Source organism: Ambystoma mexicanum, chromosome 4p (genome assembly GCF_040938575.1).
Source record: "Ambystoma mexicanum isolate Mex_15411 chromosome 4p, UKY_AmexF1_1, whole genome shotgun sequence".
NCBI lineage: Eukaryota > Metazoa > Chordata > Amphibia > Caudata > Ambystomatidae > Ambystoma > Ambystoma mexicanum.
The window spans coordinates 706,455,260-706,478,537 of record NC_090927.1 but is presented as its reverse complement, the minus strand read 5'-3'; the positions used below and the strand labels follow the sequence as shown (position 1 = coordinate 706,478,537).

Genomic DNA, 23,278 nt, shown 5'->3' with positions numbered 1-23,278 from the left:
GGGATGACTGAAGGCAAGACAATGGACAGGATCTATCAGCAGCAGTCTCGAGGGAGGACATAGGGCCCGGCTTTCAGCAACTTCTTGGTTCACTATGTGGTTTTGGCACCTTTGCAGCACAAAGGACACAGATTGTCCAATCAATCTTCTTTGCTTCCTGCAGTCCTGCACTCTGGTGAGGGGGTCTGGGCGAGTTGGATTGGATCACTGGAGTGTCCTTACTGGTTCAGCAAATATTTAGATGGATTCGGCCTTTCCACAATGATGCACTCTAAATGGACAGCAAGTCTCCTAGCTTTGGTGTTCTGCAGCTCTGGAAACTCATAGGACCTCGTGAGACTGCTCAATCCAAAGTAAGTCTTGGGACTGTTGTTTCCACCAGTCAAAGGGAAGGAGTCGTCCCCTTCGGAGCTCCCCTGTCGCATAGAAAACTGGGTCAGTACAGCAGTGGTCGCTTCACGGTGTTGCAAAGGGTCGGCTGGCATCTCTGGTCGGCGTCTTCTTCGGTTGCTTCAGCTTCCAGTGGTCGGCTTGCTTTTCACTCCAGAAGCCTCACCTTTTATACAGTTCCAGCACACACTCCTCTGCAATCTCTCTCAACATTTTACAGAAGAGGGCGTTTGGCTGCCCAATAAGGACAGCCAGCCCCCTGTGGGAGCTCGTCCTATTCAGGCCCTCTGGCAGACAAAGGACAGGGGGAAGAAGAATCCTCCCCCACTTCCGGTCTGCCCAGACAGTATGGAGCCTAGGCAGAGATACCCAAGGGTTCCCACCAAAGGCAAAACACACACTGACCTTCCCCTTCCAGGAAGAAGGGCTAACAAAAGCCAATCATGCTAGTAATGGCGAAAGAATAACCCCTATTTTGCACTATCGAGGCTATGGATACAGCCTGTGGTATAAAACTTACGCAATAGTTAGTAGAACACGTCCACTGCCACCAGCCATAACTAGGATATTGTCCATGTGACTACAAAGTCATAGGCGTAGAGAGAAGAGGGTACTAGGTATCGCTTTGGCACTCCACTGAAGGTGGTGTGTGCCAATCTCTCGAACTACAGACATTTGGGAAATAACAAGTATCTCTCTATCAGAACTGTAGCCTTTAAAAGCTACGGAGCAGACAGACTCCATAGTAGAAGCAGAATACAAAGAATAGAGTTCCACGAGTGGAAAAAGGCTCCACTCATTCAGGGATTAAAGAAAAACATCTAGAAGTCCAACAAAAAGTGCTGAGAGTCTCACTAGGAGAGGTGATGAAGCATACAAACGATAAATCTCCCCAACACTGGGCTTACTCTGGCTGTTGGTGTAATTTTCCCAGTAGTTGATAGACGTCATGGGGCTGCCTTGGAAAAACCTGCTGCAGAGTGTGTAATTTCATACATTTTACAGTGCTTAGTTATTTGTGCCTCTTACCTTCTTGCTTATTCTGCTGCGAGTGCGTATGTGTTTGGGAGCATGATTGGTTTTGGGTATCTTGTGGTAGGAGTATGTGACTTTTTTGAGTGTTTGAAATGTGGCATCTGGTCTACAGTGTTAGCGTTTGTATTGCCTCACTGGTCGGTCATCCTTGGTAGTAGGATGTTAATGAATGGTGAAAAACGATAGTTGACAGGAGGTTTGGTGAATGTCTTGAGTGTATTATTCAGAGTGTCAGTTGAGCTTTTGTTTGCCAGAGGATGGCCAGTGTATGTCTCCACTGTAAACTTACAACCCGAAGAGTAACCAGAATGTAGGTGCATACACAAGAATAAAGCCACGTGCTTGAAGAATCCTGGTTCTTGCTGCTACCTGCTGGCAAACCTACTTTGTAGATGCAACACAAGTCTTATATAAGAATACCCATCATATAATTTAGCAATCTAATTTCTCTGATCACTTTACATGTCACCCTCCTTCCAGCACAAATAATCTCATACTCGATGCACTATGGTCCAAGAAACCCTTTTGAGTCAGCAATGGTAAGTGCTCATCTGCCATTGGGATGTGCTCCTGGTCAATCAGCAAGTTTATTCAGTTTTCAGCATTTGCATTAAGTGGGGCAGAAAGCAAACCACACCAAAATGTCAATCTTATTTTACAAATATTAATCTTACCTTTCCTTACGGTCCAGACTGCTTAAAACATGAAAGATAAAGACAACATAAGAAGCACAATCCTGCATTTCCTTTATCACAAATGTACACAAATAATTTTGTCAAAGCAATTGAAGTCAACTTTAACACATAAAAGGCTTTGAAATGAATGGCGAACTGAACACGGTGGGAATATGCCAACGTAAGCAAATGATCTGAGCTATTATGATGGTGAGCAATCATGTAACATGTTTTGATTGCACCATCAACACACATTCTAGGGCTTAAAATGGATTTTGCAAGGGTTGTGTCCATAATTCAAGCACTAAAATTAAGTGGAGCATCCAACTTTAAGGATATTGCAAAATCCAAATAAACACCTACTCTGTAACCAGATCAAACACCACCGTTTAAAAAGGTATAAACAATGGTTTGGCACAACAAAACCCAGAAACGAGTACCAGGTGAATCATGTAAATGAATGTGCAGACAAGCCTACCAAGGCACGTGTTCCTAACCAATTAAATGGAGAAACCCAACCACTGTTGAAGCAAACGAGACCTTCTAAAATTAAGAAGTATATTGCGTCAAGTGAAATGTATTAATCATTTGCATCTTATTTTTTAGAAAACACTGCACAATAATACAATAAACCAATAAGAAAATACAGTTTAGGTTTAACAATTTTATTTCACACCAAATCCATACAACAGCACAAGCAGGCTCCTAATTTGTAAATTGTAGGCTCAAAAACCAAGGCTAATTTAATTAACTCCGTGCAGAAACACGAATCCACGTTTTTCATCCTCCAGTGAGATCTCGTTCGTATTACTAAATGTAAACAGATTTATATGGGGCAGATAAAGAAGAAGTAGAGGAAACGTGTCGGTCTATCCGATACGGTTCTTATCCTCCACTACCACCATCCCCACTTTGGATGACCCTTTAACTGCCATTCTTTACCCACTATGCAAACTGGGATAGATGAAAAGTAACACCATTAAGGCAGAGTGAGCATTTTATTTTCTCTCGGGTCCCTAACCAACGCGTACAAATTCGGTTCCTCCACCGGTCGTTCACTCGTTAAAAAAAGGAACTAATGCTTGTGACATGTTCCGCCACTGACCATGTAATACGCCTGGGGGGAGTGAAGTGCAGTTAGCAATCTTCGGTCAACAGATTAATATTTCAACGTGCCATTGACTATCAGCATGGGTAAAAGGGTGAACTGAAAACTGATTACTATTTATGACAATTCAAAGAAAGGTAACAGCGCAAACTTGTTCATGAATAATGAAAAAGCCACCAAATGCATCAGCCACAAAAGGGGACAGCATGGGGAATAAAATGCTAAAAGGCTGATCCATTCTCAATGGACACCCTCCTATATGCCAACTTCTAATAGTGGCAAGGGGGCTTCCTTGTACGATAACCTCCCACCAGAAGACGTTTTAAGTTGACACCTATTTTAGTGTTTTACCAGCAACATCTCAAAGCGGGCCCAGCTACATTTAGTAGTTCAACCGGATAAATAATAGGAACACAAAAGGTTCCCATAAAGGATACTACAAAAACTATAAATGTATTGTAATCTAGTTATGACAATGTGGTCATACCATTTGGCTTTTTATTTTTTAACTACATTTATTGGTTTCTTCAACTGTCAATTAAATTGGCAGCCGCGAAAATATGAGTCTAAACGGTTATCTTTCCCAGAGTCCTAACACAGTACATTTGTTCACACCAGAGTAGGCCTAGGACATTTGAAGGACCAAATACGCGTTAGTATAGTGGTAAGTATAACCCTGCCTGTCACACGGGAGACCAGGGTTAAAAAAAATAAAATGAAAAAAAAAGACAATAAGCTTGCACTGTCTTGAGCAGTTCTTGCATTCAGCTAAAACAATAGAAAATTGTGCAGTTCCTCTCTAAGCCATTGTATTTTGGTGGTTGAGACACGTTCCATGCAAACAAACTATACCACATTCTTGTATGCAAGCCTTCGCAAACTTATCACCAAAATGAAAAGGGTCCAAAACATATTTGTCCGTCTGGACCTCGACTTAAAGAAACAGAACTAAGCGACGGAGGCCAGACTTACCCTTCACATGTGATACTGTTTGCCTGACTTTCAAAAACCAATCAATTTTGTACCCATGTAGGCATCAAACAAAAACACATGACCAATACTCAGCTGTGTAGCAGTAACAAGTTTCTGCTTGAACATCCCATATTTCATCTAGCTTCCAATGGGCATATGCGAGTTGTTATGAGTTATGTTGGCTTCAAAGTTTTTCATCTTACCTTTTTCATAAAATAGCTTAAGGCATATTTATTCCAGGGTCATACAGCAATATTAGTGGCACCAGGAACCCTAGGTAGTATGCGCACATCAGAAATGTGGCTCCAGGATTGGTGACAGCAATCAACATTGCACCAGTAGGGAATAAGCCAATAAGTGCCATCTGAATACTTGCAGAAGGTTTCAGGTAAGGAAGCCATTTCTGTGCTTTGCAATAATCAAGTATTACCTACCACTAATTGTCTTTGAGGCTTGTATCGGCTTACAATCACATGCTTTACATACTCCACCATCAAGTAGTTGGCTCAGAGTACAATATTTTTTTCCAAAGTGGAAAATAGGGTAGACGGGTGTTCCTGCCACATTAGCCCCTATCTTACATGTACAGGTTTCCCATGATCTCTCACAGTTGATTAAACTAAATATTAATTAGCACTGCCCTCCAAGACAATATTTCCCTGGAGAAAAAGGCTTGCATTTGGGCTAACTTTCATACTCACATTGGCTCTAAATGGACGATGAATTTCCAGCAATGGCTAATAGGTGGCATTTCTCAAGACTACAACAAGACTACAACTACATCCCGGAAGAAAGCGAGTCTATGGAATGCTTCACAAACAATTTTGAAAAGACTTTTGGGGAAAAACTGGGAGGAGTTCCAAGACTATTTGTGTGCATTGCAACAAAATGTGTATACAGATTGCTTGGAGTTCTCTTGCTCTTATTAACGTGACGGCTATAGGTAAGGCACATTGTGAGGGCATTTAGGCATGCCTTATGTATTGGCTCAAATTCAGATCCCATAAGCCAAAAGGTACTGGGTTTAGTCCCCTGCCTGCTGGCTTAGGCTCTGACCCACTGGTATTTTCCACCACAACACTATCTTTGAGGTCAGAGAGGATGACGAAATGGTACATATTAAACCAGAGATCAAAAGGTACAGAGGTAGGTAACAATGACAGCAGGTGGGCCATTTACAGGGTTGATGGGTGTATTTTTGTACCAGATAAACCACATCCATTTATTAGAAGGGTGTCATGTGTTAAACCTGCCTCAATGCTCCATTGACATACATGTCTAAGTGCCCACATCCTTTTTTTTTAACTTTAATTTTGTATTAACAAGTTATCAATTACAGTATGCCTATGCTGTCGCAAGCAGCCCTCTGGGTGCGGCTTGACTGCTTCATGATGTGAACATCTTAACGTGTTTAAACGTCCATGGGTTCTTTCCTTCAATCACCTGTGCCATAGCTGCTCGCCTGCTTGCTTAGGCGGCGTCCTTCCACTTTCTACTCTCCACTCTTCAACCTTCTGCATTGTCAGAGGCCTCGCAGTCGTCTGGGCTCATTAACAGACGGAGGTGCTACAGAGGGTAGGGTAGCACTGCCCCACCACTTAACCCGACTTTCAGCGTTCGTCTAGGAGTCTGGTAGGGAGTATGGAGAGCTCTTTTAGTGCCAATTAACTTCTTTTCCCCTCATCTTGTTGCAACGGGGCTTCTTACCCATTCGTTTTGAGGCTTAGCACCGGGAGCCTTACATTTCCTACGAGGGCTTTTGAACTGGTGGTAGAAAATTGCTTAAGCACTTGACTTTTTATCTTCCTTCATTGTCCTTTCCCTCGTCCTGACCCCTGGTCGGGTTTCCTAGAGCTCCATAGTAGGTTGCAGCGCTTCTCGTCATACTTCTACCAAGATGGACAGGATAAGGCAGAGCTATACAATGGCCCCCTTTACCCTGCATAGGAACCAACTTCTGGAAGTGGCTGCTGTTAGTGCCCGTAGGTGGAGATGCTTGTTTGAGTCTAAAACAAGGGCACCTGAGGAATGTAAATAGTGATGCAACAATAAATAATATGGCGAAGCAGGGGGATTTTGATTATACAGAGGATGCTGATCCGAGTGACCAAATGGCTGGTATTGAGCCTGCGGTTCCCTTAGGGTCTGCGTCCTCAGTCTGGTGATGAAGGGGAGAGAGACACTACTGCCCATGGACAAGCCCAGGCTAAATGTTGAGCAACCGGCTGGGACAGAACAGGTTTGCTCCTCTCAATGGCAGCAAGTGAGAGATGCAATTGTCGCCGATTTGCTTCAATGTAGAAATGTTCATGATTATGGCTTATGGCTAGACTTACGGGGTACGTTGACTATACTAGTGTGCCCCTTTATGGTGGATAATTCTTGTCAAGTCGAACCATTGTCGATGGAAGCTCTTAATGTCAATCCTGAAACTCCCCAGCAGGAACTGGAGGGGTCAGCCTTTGGTGTATCTCTAATGGGCGATAAGTCAGAATCAAGTTGGGTATCTCAAGAGACTGAGCCGAAAGCCTCCAATGGGCTGGAACCGTGGAATTCTGGAAATTTAAAGCACTCTCATTCCAATATGTAATTATCGGTGGTGGAAGTCGCCACAAGGCGATCTCACACTGGGCCATCGTTATATGACGAAGAATCAGACAGAGGCTTGCCTAGAGTTGATCCTTGCATTCTAAAATCTAAACTCAAACCCAGTCCTTTTAAAGTTGTACGGTTGAGCAAAACACAGATGCCATAAATTGCAGACAAGTCAGAGAATTGGTGTTGGCTAAAAGAAATGTAATTATTACTAACATTATGTCCCCAATAGGGCCGAAGCCCTGAGAAATAAGGTCTTGGAGTTGCTTCGGCAACAAACGGGTCTTTGGATTGTTAGAAGTTCTAAGACTTTGTGGATGTTGACGATTGATTGGTTGGTGTACCCAAGCCAACAGACTGTATAATCATTGGTTGCGGTCACACTAACCAACCTAGCTTTCTGTCTAACTGTAATAACTTTATTAACACACCATAGAACCAGAGACTGATCAGTCTCTTATTTTGTCTTTGCTGGAATGTTGCTTATTTTGTGTCTGTTAGTATGTTTTTGTTTTGTATGCACACTGAGGCCTTTGGGCGTGTGGCACTCGTAAGAATTCAAATAAATAAGCAGCAATAATAAAAACACAATCAAAACGTATAACTAGGCCAGCAGGGGGCTCGTGGGGGAAGCCTCATCCTCCCAAGCGCACTGCGCTGAGCCCCCCCCCCCCCACCAGGAGGCAGAACCAGAAGTGGGCCCCGGGATAATAGAGTGCTGGGTGCGCCCAGTCCAAATTCTGTGTCCTGACAACCGAGTTAGCCGTGTCCACAGTGGAGGCGGGAGAGATTGATCCCTGGACCACGGTGGTGAATCTGAAAAACATACGCAAGGCCAGCGATATAGTTAACCCCGCGTGTAAGGGGGCAGCTGCTTGCAGGAATCAGGCACTACCGTTCTGCCCACACGCTGTGCAGGTGCCTGGCAGCGCGACTTATAAGGGAAAGCCGTGAGGCCGCCTATAAGAAACTGGCGTGCCTGTGGTGGCGCAGCCCCAGAAAGGATGCAACAAGGTCCACGGGCCTGGAGGCCCTGTGCAGTGTGCTGAGGGACGAGCAGCACCCTGCACGGTGGCCCCAATTAGTGAAATGAGCCTGCCGGGGAGCAAGTGACTGGTGGAGCCCCGCCTGCCGAGGGGCCCATGATAGGGACCCCGGGGGTCGCCCAGGCTTGCGTGCTCTGACTGGCTGCAGGGTCCCCTCCACTGGAACTCCAGGTGGTGCACCAGTGAAAAGGAGCTGGTGAAACCTATGGCCTGCAGGAAGTGGAGACTCCGGGGAGCACCCATGTGATGACCTCAAAGCCCAGCACAGGTCCAGGGTGCTGGCCCTGCAAACAGGCAGCACCCCACTACAGGGAAGAGGGGGCGTCCCACACCGCCTGACTTGAAGTGCCCTAGCAAGGAGGTATAAGTGACATTGCAGCCTCCCCCTGCTCACACAGGACGCACATCCCCATAAGGAGCCCATGGAGAGTGACACAGGGGGACGGCCCTAACCCAGGTTGGGTGCCCCTGCCCGGACGACTTGTCAGCTGGAAGGGGTCATAGACCGGTCTCAGGGCAGCCGGTGTACCCTGGGTGGAGGGGGAGACCCAGCGGGCGTCGCCAGCTCCACAGTCCTGCGCAAGAACAGGGGCCAGCATGGATGGCGACCCAGCAGCCACAAAGTCTGATGTTGTGGCCCTCACGGAAGAGATCAGGGGCATCAGATCAGCCCTTGACCTGAGGTTAGAAAATAATTACCAAATAATTCTCTCGGTGGAAGACAAGAGTCAGGGGATGGAAGCCAATCAGGCTGAATGGACACTGGAGCTCCAGACAGGAGGGAAACTGGCTGACTTGGACAGGAGGGAAGCAGTGAACATGCTTAAACTGGACGACAGAAAACAGGGAACAGCACAATAACCTACATTTCTTTGGCTTCCCGGAAAAGGAGGGGGAAAACAGAGGGCGACATAAGAGCCATCCAGGAGGTGCTCTGCCAGCTCTTCGGAGATGATGGCATGGACGAACCCACCACTGACCGGGCTCACCGAGCAGGGGGTGACCCTACAGGGCTCTGCTCAGTGTTGGCCCACTTCCACTATTATGAACACAGGACAAGGATCCTCGAGAGGGCTAGGAAGGCAGGCCCAATCAACTATGGAGAAGCTCAGGTCACCATCTTCCAGGATCTCTCCGCCCTCACGATGAGCAGTAAGTGTGCCAAACTCACCAAATGTCTGCAAAGGGGTGTGCTACCGCTGGGGATTTCCCTTCTAACTGAGCTTTGCATATGATGACCAGGTCTACCGGCTAGCGATGAAGGGCGACATCAGTCGAGTTTCAGATGAACTCATGAGACTCACGGCTCCGGGCATCAGGCTCGGGAGAGACTGCTAGACCACTGGGTAAACCCACAGGCACCAGGAACAGAGGCAAGATGGCGGGGGCCTGCAAATATAAGAAGCTTAATACTCCACCAAGGGGCCCCTCAGGCCCTTGACCTGGTTGTTTGAAGGAGGGGGGCCGGAGTGCATCTTCGTGGAGAGCGGGGGATCAAGGAGAGGTGGTTTTGAGGTATGTGGCATGGGGGGCTCAAGGAGAGAAAGGACCTTTTGAAGTGAGCCTGTTGACACAGCAACTGCCTGGTAATCCTGTCCTGGAACGTGGTAGGAAAGGTGCTAGGATCGGATGCCAAGGGGAGGGGGGGATTGGCATTGGCTATTGCAGGGAGGGTGGTTTGGGTTGTTTGTTTAGGGGTTTGGGGAATAGCCCACAGAGGGCACAAAGTGTTCAGGGAGCTTGTTCGGCTTGTTTCATGGAGGGATGGTGTCAAGGGGAGGTATATGCATGGGGGGTCATGGCCTCAAGGGGTGACTTAGTGTTTGGCTCCCTTAATACAAGATGGTTCAACTTACCTGCCAAAAGATCGAGGACCATGCAGGAATTCCAGAGGGCCAAGTTGGATGTCCTGCTGTTGCAAGAGACTCACTGGCAGAGGGGAAAGGGGCCGGGACGGGGAGGTGTTTGTGGCCTCTAATGAGCAAAGAAAGCAGGGGGTGGCACTCTAGGCCCGCCTGGGACTGGTGGAGGACAGCACACAGAGGTACCTGAGGGTGGGGGGCTTCCTGTTCATTAAGGGTTCCCTCCATGGTGAAAGAATCAAAGTGTGCTCTCTATGCTCCCAATGTGGGACAGTTGACATTTTGGGAACAGGTGAAAAAAAAGAGGGTTTTCGTGGAGGGTCGGTTGGTGGTGGGGGGGAGACTAACTTGGTCTTGGACCCTGTCAGAGAACGCCAGAGGATGGGTGAGGAGAGAGGTGACACCCCGGGCCAATCGACCTCCAGAAGATTCAGGGCAATTAATCAAGATGAACAAGTTACTTTCTTACCTGGTAACGTTCTTTCGATGGGATGGTCCGACGACGTATTCCATATCTATGACATGTAATCACCACAGCTGTGCTGCTTCGGAAACTTTTTCGGCGTCTGCGTCCTGTGTCGATGACGTCGATGCGCCGTCGTCGAGGACCTCGTCCGACGTCATCCGATGTGATAAGTAGGACGCACGACGCCCATAGCCTCAGTTGTAGTTTTTTCCCCCAGAAGGTGTGACATAAGTCAACTGCCAGTCAGACACAAAGCCTTGCGGAACGTAAGCTGGAATCGCAAAAGAAATTCTGCAGCGGGGAAGGCAGGGCGGGAGCGATATGGAATACGTCGTCGGACCATCCCATCGAAAGAACGTTACCAGGTAAGAAAGTAACTTGTTCTTCGAGGGGATTAGGTCCTCCGACGTATTCCATATCTATGACAGACTCCCAAAGCAGTACCAAAGCAAGGAGGAGGGAAAGAATTTAGAATCAAAATTTAGAATAGCCAATCAAATAGCAGAGCAAAGGACCGCCTTGCCAAAGGCCAGATCCTGTGCTCGGATGGAATCGAAGGAATAGTGACGTACAAATGTATGTACTGAAGCCCAGGTGGCTGCATCACAGATGTTGTGAATAGGAACACCCCTCTGCAGGGCAGTAGACGCAGCCATACCCCTGGTAGAATGGGCCCGCAAGCCAGCCGGTGGGTCCTTACCCGCCAAGCGGTAGCACTCCGAGATGGCCAAAATAATCCAGCGAGACAAAGTCTGTTTCGTCACAGCTTGCCCCAAACGCTTTCCAGCGTAACCAATAAAGAGTTGATCATCCACTCTGACCCGGGACATGCGTGAAACTTAAAAGCTTAAAGCTCTCCTAGGATCAAGCCTATGGAGCCTCTCCTCTTCCTTACCAGGATGCGGAGGAGGATAGAATGCCGGAAGAACAACCTTCTGGGCCAAATGAAATTCCGTCACTACCTTCGGAAGAAAAGAAGGACGAACTCTAAGGACAACCCTGTCCTTGTGAAATACAGTGAAGGGAGGCTTAACTGAAAGTGCCTGTAACTCACTCACTCTGCGAGCAGAAGTAAGCGCAACTAAAAACACAGTTTTCAGAGTTAACAGCCTCAAAGGGCAAGAATGTAAAGGCTCAAACGGAGCACCCATAAGAAACTTAAGAACAAGGTTTAAATCCCAACCGGGCACCAGGAAAGGTGACGGAGGGAACACATTAGAGAGCCCTTTCAGGAACTGTGAAATCAAAGGGATTTTAAAGTAAGAACACTCTTCAGACGAGCGCTTAAAGATGGACAGCGCCGCCAGGTAACCCTTAACGGTACCCACTTGCAAGCCCCTGTGGGCCAAAGAAAGTAAAAAGGACAGAACCATGGGGATGTCACATGCAAAAGGATCCACATTCTGAACTCTGCACCAGTCGCAGAACTTACACCAACGGTACAGAGACTTTGTTGCTGGCCTTCGGGCCGAAAGCAACACCTCCATCACGTCCTCAGGGAGGTCCCAATCCTTATACCTCAACCTTTCAGAAGCCAAGCGTGAAGGTTGAGGGATCTGACCTCTGGATGGAGAACCTGACCCCCCTCCCGTGAGAGCAGATCGTCTCGGTAGGGAAGACGACGTGGAGGACAGATGGATAAGTCGAGAAGGTCCGGGTACCATGTCCTCCGAGCCCACGCCGGGGCAATGAGGATCATCCGGGAACCGAACTTCCGTAACCTCCGCAGCACTTGCGGGATGACGGGGACTGGAGGAAACGCGTACAGCAGCGGGAAGGACCACTCCACCACGAACGCGTCTCCTAAGGCTCCTTTTGGAGGAAATTCCCACAAGCAGAACCTCTCGCACTTCCGGTTGACACTGGAGGCGAAGAGATCCACTTGAGGGGTCCCCCAAAGGGCGAAGATCTCCAGGAGAATCTCCTGAGCCAACTCCCACTCGTGAGAGATCGCGCTCTGCCTGCTCAGAGCGTCCGCCGTCACGTTTTTGGCTCCGGCCAGATGAACTGCCGAGATCGAAACTTCCTGCTGGATGGCCCAGAACTCGAGCTGCATCGCCTCCCTGCACAGAGGAAGTGACCCTGCCCCCCCCCTTTTTGTTGAGGTAGTGCATGGCCACTGTGTTGTCCGTCAGGATCAGGACATTCTTCCCTCGCACAGACGGCAGAAAAGCCTTCAGGGCTAGCCTGACGGCCCTCAGCTCCAACAGATTGATATGGAGTCTGGACTCCGACGGAGACCAACGACCGCTGACTGTCAGCCCGTTGGCATGAGCTCCCCATCCCGTGAGGGATGCATCCGTCACGATCGTCACCTCCGGCCAGGGAAGCCAAAATGGAGCCCCCCTCATCAAGTTGCCTTCGACGGCCCACCACAGAAGGTCCCGGGCGACCGAGGACGGCACCTGAATCGAGTCCGACATCCTGCCGGAGGACTGCGACCATTGCGTCTTGAGTGCCCACTGCAAAGATCTCATCCGCAGGCGAGCCTCTGGCACCAGAAGAATGCAGGATGCCATGAGGCCGAGCAACCTCAAGAACTCGAACGCTGGGAGCGTCTGGGCATGCTGAAACTTGTGCACCATCTGCTGAATGTGAAGAGCCCTCACCTGGGGAGGAAAACACAGCCCCAGGGAAGTGTCGAGCACCGCTCCGATGTACTGGAGCCGCTGTGCTGGCGTCAAATGGGACTTCTTTAAATTGAGGGAGAAGCCCAGCCTGTGAAGGGAGCGACAGGTGACCGATAGAAGATGCAGGACTTGCTCGGGAGAGCTCCCCCTGATCAACCAATCGTCCAGGTAGGGGTAGACGTGAATCCCCCCCTTGCCTGAGATGCGCTGCCACCACCACTATGAGCTTGGTGAAAACCCTCGGGGCGGAGGTCAATCCGAACGGCAGGACCCGAAACTGAAAGTGCGAGTCGCCAACCGCGAACCTCAGGTACTTCTTGTGCTTGGGATGGATCGGCACATGGAAGTAAGCATCCTTGAGGTCGAGTGACACCAACCAGTCCTGAAGTTGAAGGGCCTGGAGGACTTGAGAGAGAGTAACCATCTTGAACTTGTCCTTCCTGAGGAGTTTGTTCAAACCGCGCAAGTCCATGATGGGTCTCAATCCCCAGTCTTTCTTCGAAACCAAAAAATAAGGGGAATACCATCCCTTGTTCCTCTCCGCTACAGGCACCAGTTCTATGGCGCCTTTCTCCAGCAGGGCTTGAATTTCCTGCGCAAGGAGCGGATCCGGACTCTGCAAAGAGAGGTTCCCCGGTGGATTGTCGCGAGGCCTGTGCCGAAAGGGAGACAGTAGCCGTGGGTTATGATCTCCAGAACCCACACATCTGAAGTAATGGCTTGCCACTCTACAAGATGCTGCGCCAGCCTTCCCCCAACCGGCGAACCATGGGACATGGCCTCACGACTGAGTGGGAGCGGCTGCGGCGTTACCTGAGGGCAAAGAGGCAACTGCCCGAGCGGCCTTGGCACCACGGGTACCCTGTCGTCCACCTCTGGTACCCCTGCGGTGGCCTCTTTGACTGCCAGCTCCTCTCGCTTTACTGAAGGATGAGTAATAGCGAAAGGAACCACCCCTCCACTGCTGTCCCCTAGGACGAAAAGGCGGAGGTTGGCGAACTGCAGCGCCCAACGACTTCGCTGCAGCTTTTGAGGTCTGCAACCTCTCAAGGCTCTCGTCAGCCTTGCTGCCAAAAAGGTGTTCACCGTCAAAGGGCATGTTGAGGAGCCGGGACTGCACATCAGGAGCAAACCCCGACTTCCGCAACCACGCAAACCTGCGTATCACGGTGCTCGCCGCCATGGACCTACTGACGCATTCAGCTAAGTCCAAACCCGACTGAACGGACTCACACATGGCATCCTTACCATCCTGGACCATAGCAAGGAATCCCGTTCGTCCCCTTCGGGAATATGTTCAGCCGCTAATGCAACACAGTTCCACAGAGTGTGCATGAAACGCGACAAGGCACAAATGGAGTTGGCCGCCTGAAGCGCCATACCACCAGAAGAAAACACCAGCCATCAAAACGTTTGTCGTCCCTATCAGGAGGGATGGTAGGGTACGACGCCTGCTTCGCCGGGGCCGTGGCCGCCTGCACCACCAAACTCTCCGGAGTGGGGTGCCTGGTCAAGTAGCAGGGGTCGCCACTGGATGGACGGTATTTTCGCGACAAGGATCTGCCCACCGCCGGGAGACTCTCCGGAGCAGTCCAAGCCGCCGCCACCCTTCTCTGTAAAGCCATATGGAACGGCAGAACCGGGTCAGTTGGGGGACCAACATCAAGGATGTCTGTCAGATCATCCTGCACAAATTCCCCTGGGGGAGCAGACCATCCCAAGTACTCAGAAACCCTAGCCTTAAGGCGCCGGTACAAGGAATCAGCATGAGAGCCAGGCTCAGGCCTACAAAACTCCACCTCCGGAGAGATGTCCAGTCCACTGGCATCATGCAGTGACTGTCTCAACTCGTCAAACTGACTATGGCCCGAGACAATTTCATCCGGAACCTGACTAGGAACCAGGCCATCAGAATCCTCATCCGCCTCTGAAATATAGTCCAGGTGGCGAAAAGAAGGCACGAGAGTGCTTGCTCTTAACCAGAGCCTTCCTAGGGGGTCCACCCGTGCCCTGGGGTACCTCCGACACGGAAGGCGTCGATGGCGTCGAACGAATCGGCGCCAGCGTCGAGAGAACTGGCATCGGCGTCGAGGAAATCGGCGTCGACGTCAGATGCAGCGCCTCCAGAATCGGCGGCGGCGACACAGCCCTCGAGGCCGGAGCCCCGAGCGTGTCCCTCGACGACCTGAGCGTCGACGGCATAGACGACTTCCTCGGAGCCAGAGCCACGAGAAAGCCTGTCGACGCCCTCGACGCCACAGACGTCGATGCCTTCTTCGAAGACCTCACAGGTGCACACGGTCTCGAACGCGTCGAGGACCGGGACCTGGAACGGGTACGTCGAGAACGAGTCCCCTTGTCCGAACGGGACCTCTCCCGTGACTCGTGCCGACCACTCTTGCGAGCGGTGTCTCTCGACCTCACACGACCGACCCCACTCGGGGCATCTTCTTCCCGAAGGAAGCCCATTCCTCCGGCGTCGCACGGCTGGAGGGGTAAGCGACGTGCCGGGCAGAGCCCTCCGAAGAGGACCTGGAAGACGACCGGTGTCGGCGCTTCCGAGAATGCCTCGAAGAGGCTGAGGAGTGGCGAGACCGACTCCTAGAAGGAGACCCATGAGACTTCCGACGATGACACGGAGAGTCACCCCTCGAATCATCCGTCGAAAGCCCCGCAGACTTCAACTTCCGGGGCTTGGACACCCGACCTACCGACAACTTCTTCTTACGTTCGCGTAAGGCTTTGGACGTGAGCGACTGGCAGTCGATACAGTCATCCGTGTCGTGGGCCTCCCCGAGGCACCAGAGGCAGGCGTCGTGCGAGTCCGTCACCGACATCTTGGACCCACACTCCCCGCACTTCTTGAAACCCGGACGCGGGGTCGAAGACGAAGTAGACATCTTCAGAAGGATTTTCACAAACGAACAGGTTCGAAGAACCGAGAAGAACAGAACTCCAAAGAGTCGAGGCGTTTAAACCGAGAAACACGAAGCAACACGTTCGCGGAAAAAACAGAACTGAGGCTATGGGCGTCGTGCGTCCTACTTATCACATCGGATGACGTCGGAGGAGGTCTTTGACGACGGCGCATCGACGCAGGACGCAGACGCCGAAAAGTTTCCGAAGCAGCACAGCTGTGGTGATTACATGTCATAGATATGGAATACGTCGGAGGACCCAATCCCCTCGAAATTGGCCTTACGGATGCCCATCTGGAGGGAGAGGGGAAGGGGGGGGTGACAGACCCTTTACCTTCTCATCTGTCCACAATTCCTGCTCTAGGATCAAGCCGATTTGGTTGGATACAGAGGTGAAGGACCAATTCAGAGACTCTTTCGTCATCCGGGTCCCTTGTTCGGATCATGACATGGTCAGAGTAGTGGTGGGGAATAACCTTAGTCAGAGGCAATCGGGAGGGTGACGCTGTAATGAATTCCAGGAACTATTAAAAAGGTAATCACAACTACTTTGCCTTCAACAGGGGGGATCCAGGGGGGGTCTTACCTTAAGGCGAAACGTAAGGCCATTTTAATGCAGGACAAGGAAAAGCAGCTACTATTCATAAAACCAATACCACGAGCGAGGGGAAAAGGCAGGAAAAATTCTGGCTTGACAGCTAAGGGAGGAAAGGAAAATGAATACTGGGATCTCTCACTGAGGTGGGCGTCTCTCAGGCATGAAAATAAATGTGGACAAGTCCAGCATTACACCCATGGGGCTGAAAGGCTCTGGCCTGACGGCTCAGGCCCGCTACATGGTGATGAGATAATAAGCTAAAAGAAAGTATTTAGGGATGATCTTGCCAAGAGACCCTAGGGGTGATCTTGCTGAGAGACCCTACAGAACTGACCAAAGCCAACTTCGACCCAATTTTTGCAAAGATTAAAGTTGACCATAGAAGGTAGAAACCCCTGTCCTGGTAGGGACGTATGACATCAGTAAAAATTAACATCCTCCCACGCCTGTTGTACCCATTTTCCACCCTCCCAACAAGATTGCCAGCATCCTTCTGTAATTTGAGGGGGACGCTCTCGAAATGTGTATGGCTGAACAAGAGGCCAAGAGTAAAGTGGGTCACCCGCACACTACCACATAAACGTGAGCAGGGTGGTTTTGGCTTCTCAGACCCCTACCTATAGTACAAGACTGCACAATTACGGGATTTGTTGGAACACTCAAAGGAGAAGCGGAGAAGGTTCTGGACCTACCTGGAGGACCTAGTAGTGCAGGCACTGAAGGTGAGGGATTTCTTGCAAGGTCCCTGTGGGCGCTTTCCCGGGGGCAGCGAGGGACCACCCCGTGTTGGGTACCCTGTGAGACCTCTGGAGGGATAACAGGGTTAGAGGGTTTTTGTCCTGGCCTTCTCACATGGCATCGGTATGGGATCCCCCTTTCAGTCTGGCAAGGCAAGGGATGAAGAAGTGTGCTTAAAAATGGTCAGATGGAGGTCTTCAGAGGGTGGGCCAACTGTTTGAGAGAGGCTGCTTTATGCGCTTAGTTGAGGTGCAGGAGGGCCTAGGACAGGACAGGATCACAATTTTTAAGTACTTGAGGCTAAAAGGGATATTCACTGATCCTAAGTGGCTCACAAGGGTTTCCCGGGATCTCACCCAGTTTGAAAGATGGTTAGAAGGCGCATTCACCCGCAAGGGCTCCCTTTCGAGCTTGTGTACATTTTTGGTCTCCACTCCTCCACCCCCCCCCCCCCCCCCCCCCAAGGTTGGGAGATACACATTCTAAAAGGTACTGGGTGGATCTCGCAGGGGAGGAGATCACAATGAGGTCTTGGCTAAGATTACGGATCATGCTCCACGCCAACCTCTTCACCTCTACCATGGAACACAACTACAAAATACTACAGGGGTGGCAAAGGGACCCATTAAAGATCTCATGAATGTTCCCGGGGGGGTGGGGTGGGGGGTCTCCCCTGTGGCCGAGGGGTTGTGGGGAGTCAGGGGGTCTCGCTCTCCCACATGTGGTGGCATTGTCCAAGGATCTGCATCTTCTGGGAGGAATACCTTAGCTGGATTAAGGAATACTCAGAAGGTGCATCTAAGCATGGACCCTCTCCAGATGTTGGGGATCCCGGCCAAGGATCGGGAAGAATACAGGCTGCCTAGGGTTTGCGAGGAAATGTGGAGGGCTGAGAGACTGGCAATAGCACAAAAGTATAAGGCAGGTGAAATCCCCATGAGAAATTGACTGCCATTGTTAACGATTACTTGGGGTCCTACTTGGAGGAATAGGGCCCCAGGATGGCTAGGATTGAGGGCGGCAGGGACTAGACAGTGGGGGTGAAAGAAGGCCATAGTCTATCCTCACACCTGGATCGGGAAGGGGCGCTAATCGAAATCAAACTATGCTAAAGCAGATGACTGTATGTGCTTTCTATTGATGTTGCACCATCCCACAGACTGTAGTTTATCATCATTTTGCATTGTCTCAATGCGTTAAGGGAATTGTGGGGAGGGGAAGAGGAATATTTAGCCAAGAGGCATGCAAAACTTTGTGTTGATATTGTTGGTTTAAATGCCAAAAATGGTAGAAGTGTTTACCCCCCCCGTAAACGTTCATATGTTCGCTGAGACAGTTCACGAGCAACAAAAGCAATATGTTATGACATGGTTCAACTTTCAATACTAAACCAAAACCTTTGAGCTCGCCTTACCCCGACTTCAGAAAACATCCATCTAACCTCTCCATAGGCTTGGAGGATCTACCACAAACTCTTGGAAACCAACTTATGACAAACAAACCCCACTGCTCACCAAATCGCTCCTCTCCCCTTAATGCTGCAATTTCTCCCCTACAGATCCTTTCTCCTTTCTACCAGCGCCCCCGCAGAAACCCCCACCCCCCCAATTCCCTGTAGAGCTTCTTAATCCAGTTTCCACTTACCAATTAGTGCCCCCCACTCGTCACAAAAAGATCCCATGTGGTCATGGACTATGGCTGTTAGCTTTTCCATCGTGTAAAGGTCTCTAAATGTGTTCTCCCACTCAGCCTTGTCTGGAGCCTCCACGGATTTACACTTCTGTGTCACTGCAATTCTACCGGTTCTCACCATTGCCTCCCACAGCCACAGGAACCTATTCTCATCTCTGCCAATCGTAGGGACGCAAAGTCTGGAGGGAATCTAGATCAAGCTGTACACCCGTCACTTACTTCATCCACCTCCAAATCTCCCAGCAGTAAATCAGAATCTTCTGGCATTTCCACCACATATGGAACTGCGTTCCCTGCTGGCCACAGTCACAAGGACAAAAAGGGGAGGAGCCCCTAACCAATTTGCAGAGTTCAATGGGGGTCCCAGTGCAACCCATGCAGAACTTTAAAAGTTGTGCCCCATGTTAGGGAGAATTCTCTCTTTAGGCTGAATTTCCTAACCTAGTGAGTGCCCCAGCAGCTTTGCTGGATTTCTGGAGTTTGTTTTTTTCTCCTGCCAAGAGTGAGACTCTTTCTCCCACTCTTGGACATGATTTATGGTGTTCCTTTGACTATTAATGTGTTTTATGGGCTATGGGGTCCTTTACTCCATAGGGTCTCGTGTTTTTACTATGTATGTTACACAGCACCCTCCGTGCAGTGACACAGGGGTGTCAGTAACACCCCACCATCGACTCCATACCCTGGGACCGACTACTGTCTCCCAGGGCATGTAAAGTCACCATTGGCTTTACTAGTCCCAAATTATTAACAGAAACCAGTACAAACCATCCTATTGTGGACGTACTGGTCGGGGCAATTCGATTGCCCCGGGGTCTGTTAGTCGAGGGGGCACGTCTCCGTCCCCCTGATCGAGTTTTGGCTGGTGGCAGTGGATACTACTTTTTATATTCGACCGCGAATATATCCCTATGGGATTTTCCCATTGTTCGAAGCTACCAACTTTAATTATTTAATTCTCATAGCCTCGAACATACAGCCGGTTTATTTATTTAATATTAATTTGCCGGTTGGTATTTTTTGTTAGGACTATTCTAAAATGGCGTTTGTGTTCGCTTCTGTGACTCCAGCCCAAGTCGAGCCCTTTGTTCCACTTTTTAGCGGGCTTCTCCACAGAAGCCTCCAAAAGTGGTGCCACTGGGTACCACAGGGGTGTGGGAGTGGGTTTAGGCACCCTGGACTGAGTTACCCTGGTAACTCAAGTCGCACTCTTGTGTGATTGGTCCAAGTGGTGCATGTTTGATTGACAGCTAGGCTGAGTGAATGGGGGTGTGCTGTATAAAAGCAGGGCTTTGGGCACTGGAACTTCAAAGTCGCCACAGGACCTGGGAATCCAACGAGGGAGAAGCTGAGCCGACCTACCACGACGACACCACCGGTGGAGCCCTGCGGAACCGACTCACCACTTCCCGACGACAGAGAAGATCTCCCGGCTGGAGAGGCTTCTTCCCCTGACTGGTGGGCACAACCAGTTTACCTTCTTCTCTTCGCACCCCAGACCGGCTTGTGGTCGAATTGCCCGTGCCAAGCACCCCGGCAACCGGATAGCCGCTTACCACTGGACCGCGAATCAAAGGACCGCTCCTTTTAACTGAGAATCTCTGCGGCTGGTTTCTTCCCTGGCAGTGCAACAGACTCCTGTCTTCCTCCCCGACGAGATCCCATCTTCCCCCGAACGGAGCACCGACTTGCATCCGCTGCCAGGAACAACTGCCCCCGCTGGAGTATTCTCACCACTTTAAGGTACTGTGTCCGCCAGGCCTCCCTTTCTAAAGATTGCTACAAGGTAATAAGGAACAAGTTACTTACCTGTAACTGTTGTTCTCCAGCATGGGTCTGGCATGGATTCACATGCTCATGAATATTCCCCGTCAGGCTGAGAATCCTCAGTAAAGAAAAAATCAGTATCAGTTTCGTTTCTGATCTGTCTTTCGTAGTAGTAACCAATCGCTGATCTCTGCGTCATACTGACCACAGCCAATGACTGCCCTCTACCTAAGCCCCGCCTCTGGCAGCCATCTTCAGATTTGGTAGCACGTGAAGTGGCAGTATAACCAAGTGAAGAGCCGCAGAGGGGTAGGCGGGAGGGTTCGCATGTGAATCCATGCCAGACCCATGCTGGAGAACAACAGTTACAGGTAAGTAACTTGTTCCTTCTCCAGCATGGGGTCTGGCATGCATTCACATGCTCATGAATAAAGAATACATAGCAGTACACACATGCACAACCACGGGAGGTGGCAAAGGCTCAACATTAAGCATTACATCAAACTCAACATTAAGCAATTCTTACCTCCTCACCAGGCTCACCTTAGGCGAACAGGTTGCGCAGCACTGCTTGGCCGACCCTGGACTCCTCCCTGGAATCCCGATCGACGCAGTAGAATTTCGTGAAGGTGTGCGTCGACCTCCACGTAGCAGCCCTGCAGATGTCCAGCAAGGGCACACCAGATAGGAACGCCGTGGTAGCTGCGTTCGCTCTGGTGGAATGGGCTCTCGGACGGCCAGGCAGCGGTCGGTTTGCCAACCGATGACAGTACATGATACAGCCGGAGAGCCATCTGGAAATGGAAGCCTTCGAGAGAGCCTTCCCCTGATTGACAGATCCAAATTTCACAAAGAGTTGTGACGTCTTCCGAAAACACTTCGTGCGGTCCACGTAGAACTTCAGCGCTCTAGCCACATCCAGCGAGTGCAAAGTCCTTTCAGCCGGCGACGAAGGCGACGGGAAGAAAACAGGCAACAGCAAGGGTTCGTTGAGGTGGAAGTCCGACAGCACCTTGGGCATGAAGGAGGGGTGCGTCCTGAGCACTACCCTCGTGTCGTGAAAAGTCAAGTACGGGGCCTTGCAGGAAAGGGCCTGGATCCCTCCCACCCGTCGTGCGAAGGTGATGGCCACAAGAAACGCTGTTTTCCACGACAAGAACTTCAACGGAGCAGAGTGTAGAGGCTCGAATGGAGGTCCCATGAGCTTGGTCCGCACCACGTTGAGCTCCCACGCCGGGGCCGGAGCCTTCACCGGCGGGAACGATCTGAACAGTCCCTTCATGAACTCTTTCACCAGACGATGAGACCACAAAGACATCCGCCCCATGGTTCTGGTGTATCGGGAGATTGCAGCAAGATGAATCTTGATGGACGCGTGCGCCAGTAGGTACGGCAGTACTTGGGGAGCCGTAATCCGTAGAGGTTTAATCTTCTGTGCGTGGCACCAGACAGAGAACCTCTTCCATTTGTGTCCGTAGCATTTAAGAGTTGAGGACGCCCTGGCCTTTGCAAGAACCTCTCTGCAGTCGTCCGGTATGTCGTAACCTCCAAACTCTAACGCTGCAGGAGCCAGGCCTGCAATCTCAGCGACTTCGTGTCGTGATGGAGGATGGCGCCTCCTTCCCTGGAGAGAAGATCCGCGTCCACTGGCAGCTTGATTGACGGGGACGCTGACAAGTCCAGAAGGTCCGGGAACCATATCTGCCTCGGCCACGCAGGTGCGACGAGGATCATCCTGCACCGTGACCTCTTGAGCTGGTTGATGAGCCGGATCAGCAATGGCAATGGAGGGAACGCGAATAGAAACAGGCCCTCCCAGGGGAACGAGAAAGCATTGCCCATGCTCCTCGGCTGGAGAAACCTGCTGGCGAACCTCCGGCACTTGGAGTTCGTCGCCGTCGCAAACAGGTCGATCTGGGGTGTGCCCCACCGTTGGAAGAGGCTGTCCACTAGATCCTGTCGTAGTTCCCACTCGTGGCACGAGCGCAGCTCCCTGCTGAGTGAGTCGGCGATGGTGTTTTTTATCCCTGCCAGATGAAACGCCACCAGAAACATCCCTTGGGCGACGGCCCAATGCCACAGATCCTGCGCCTCCATGGACAGGGCTGGGGACCTGGTTCCGCCATGTTTCCTGATGTAGAACATGGTGGTGGTGTTGTCGGTGAAGATCCTCACCACCTTGCCCTTGAGGGACGGAAGAAAGGACCTGAGGGCCCAAAACACTGCACGGAGCTCCAGGATGTTGATATGGAGGGACTTCGCCGTCGGGAGCCAAAGGCCTCTCGCGTGCAGATTTTCGGTGTGCGCTCCCCACCCTTCCAGGGAGGCATCCGTGGTCACTGTCTCCTAGTGGCCGGGGGTCTGGAAGTCCATGCCCGCCGTCAGATGCACGCGGGTGCCCCACCACCGGATTGCTCATCGGAAACTCTCGTCGAGTGTGATCCTCTCCTCGAAGCTGCCCGTCTGGATCCAGCGCGCGTCCAGTAACTCCTGCAACGGGCGCATCCGGAGCCTGCACAGGCGAATGAGGTAAATGCAAGAAGACATCATTCCGAGGAGGGACTTGATGGACCTCACTCTGGCCGCGTCCGCAACCAGCATCCGCTGCACCTTGCCCAAGATGGCCCTCATCCTTTCCTCCGACGGAGAGGCCAGAAACGACACTGTGTCGAGCTTCGCTCCCAGAAACAATGCGTCTTGCGCGGGCACCAGGTGGGACTTGGCGTAGTTTATGGAGAATCCCAGGTCCGTGAGAAGTTGGACGGTCCTTGCCGTGTGCTCCACGGC

General features: G+C 50.9%; 1 protein-coding gene across 4 annotated transcripts in view; it reads right to left on the bottom strand.

The window, feature by feature from the left end:
- The window catches only part of SENP6 (SUMO specific peptidase 6), a 2,017,494-nt gene that overhangs the window by 1,535,401 nt on the left and 458,815 nt on the right, over positions 1–23,278 (bottom strand). For 2 of the 4 annotated variants that reach the window (XM_069606272.1, XM_069606274.1), the window contains exon 6: positions 2,100–2,120. The exons of 1 other annotated variant lie outside the window; for it this stretch is intronic. In XM_069606272.1, the coding sequence (XP_069462373.1) occupies positions 2,100–2,120 (21 nt within the window). The remainder of the gene's footprint in view (positions 1–2,099; positions 2,121–23,278) is intronic. One more of the 4 variants, XM_069606273.1, reaches the window with a different exon arrangement.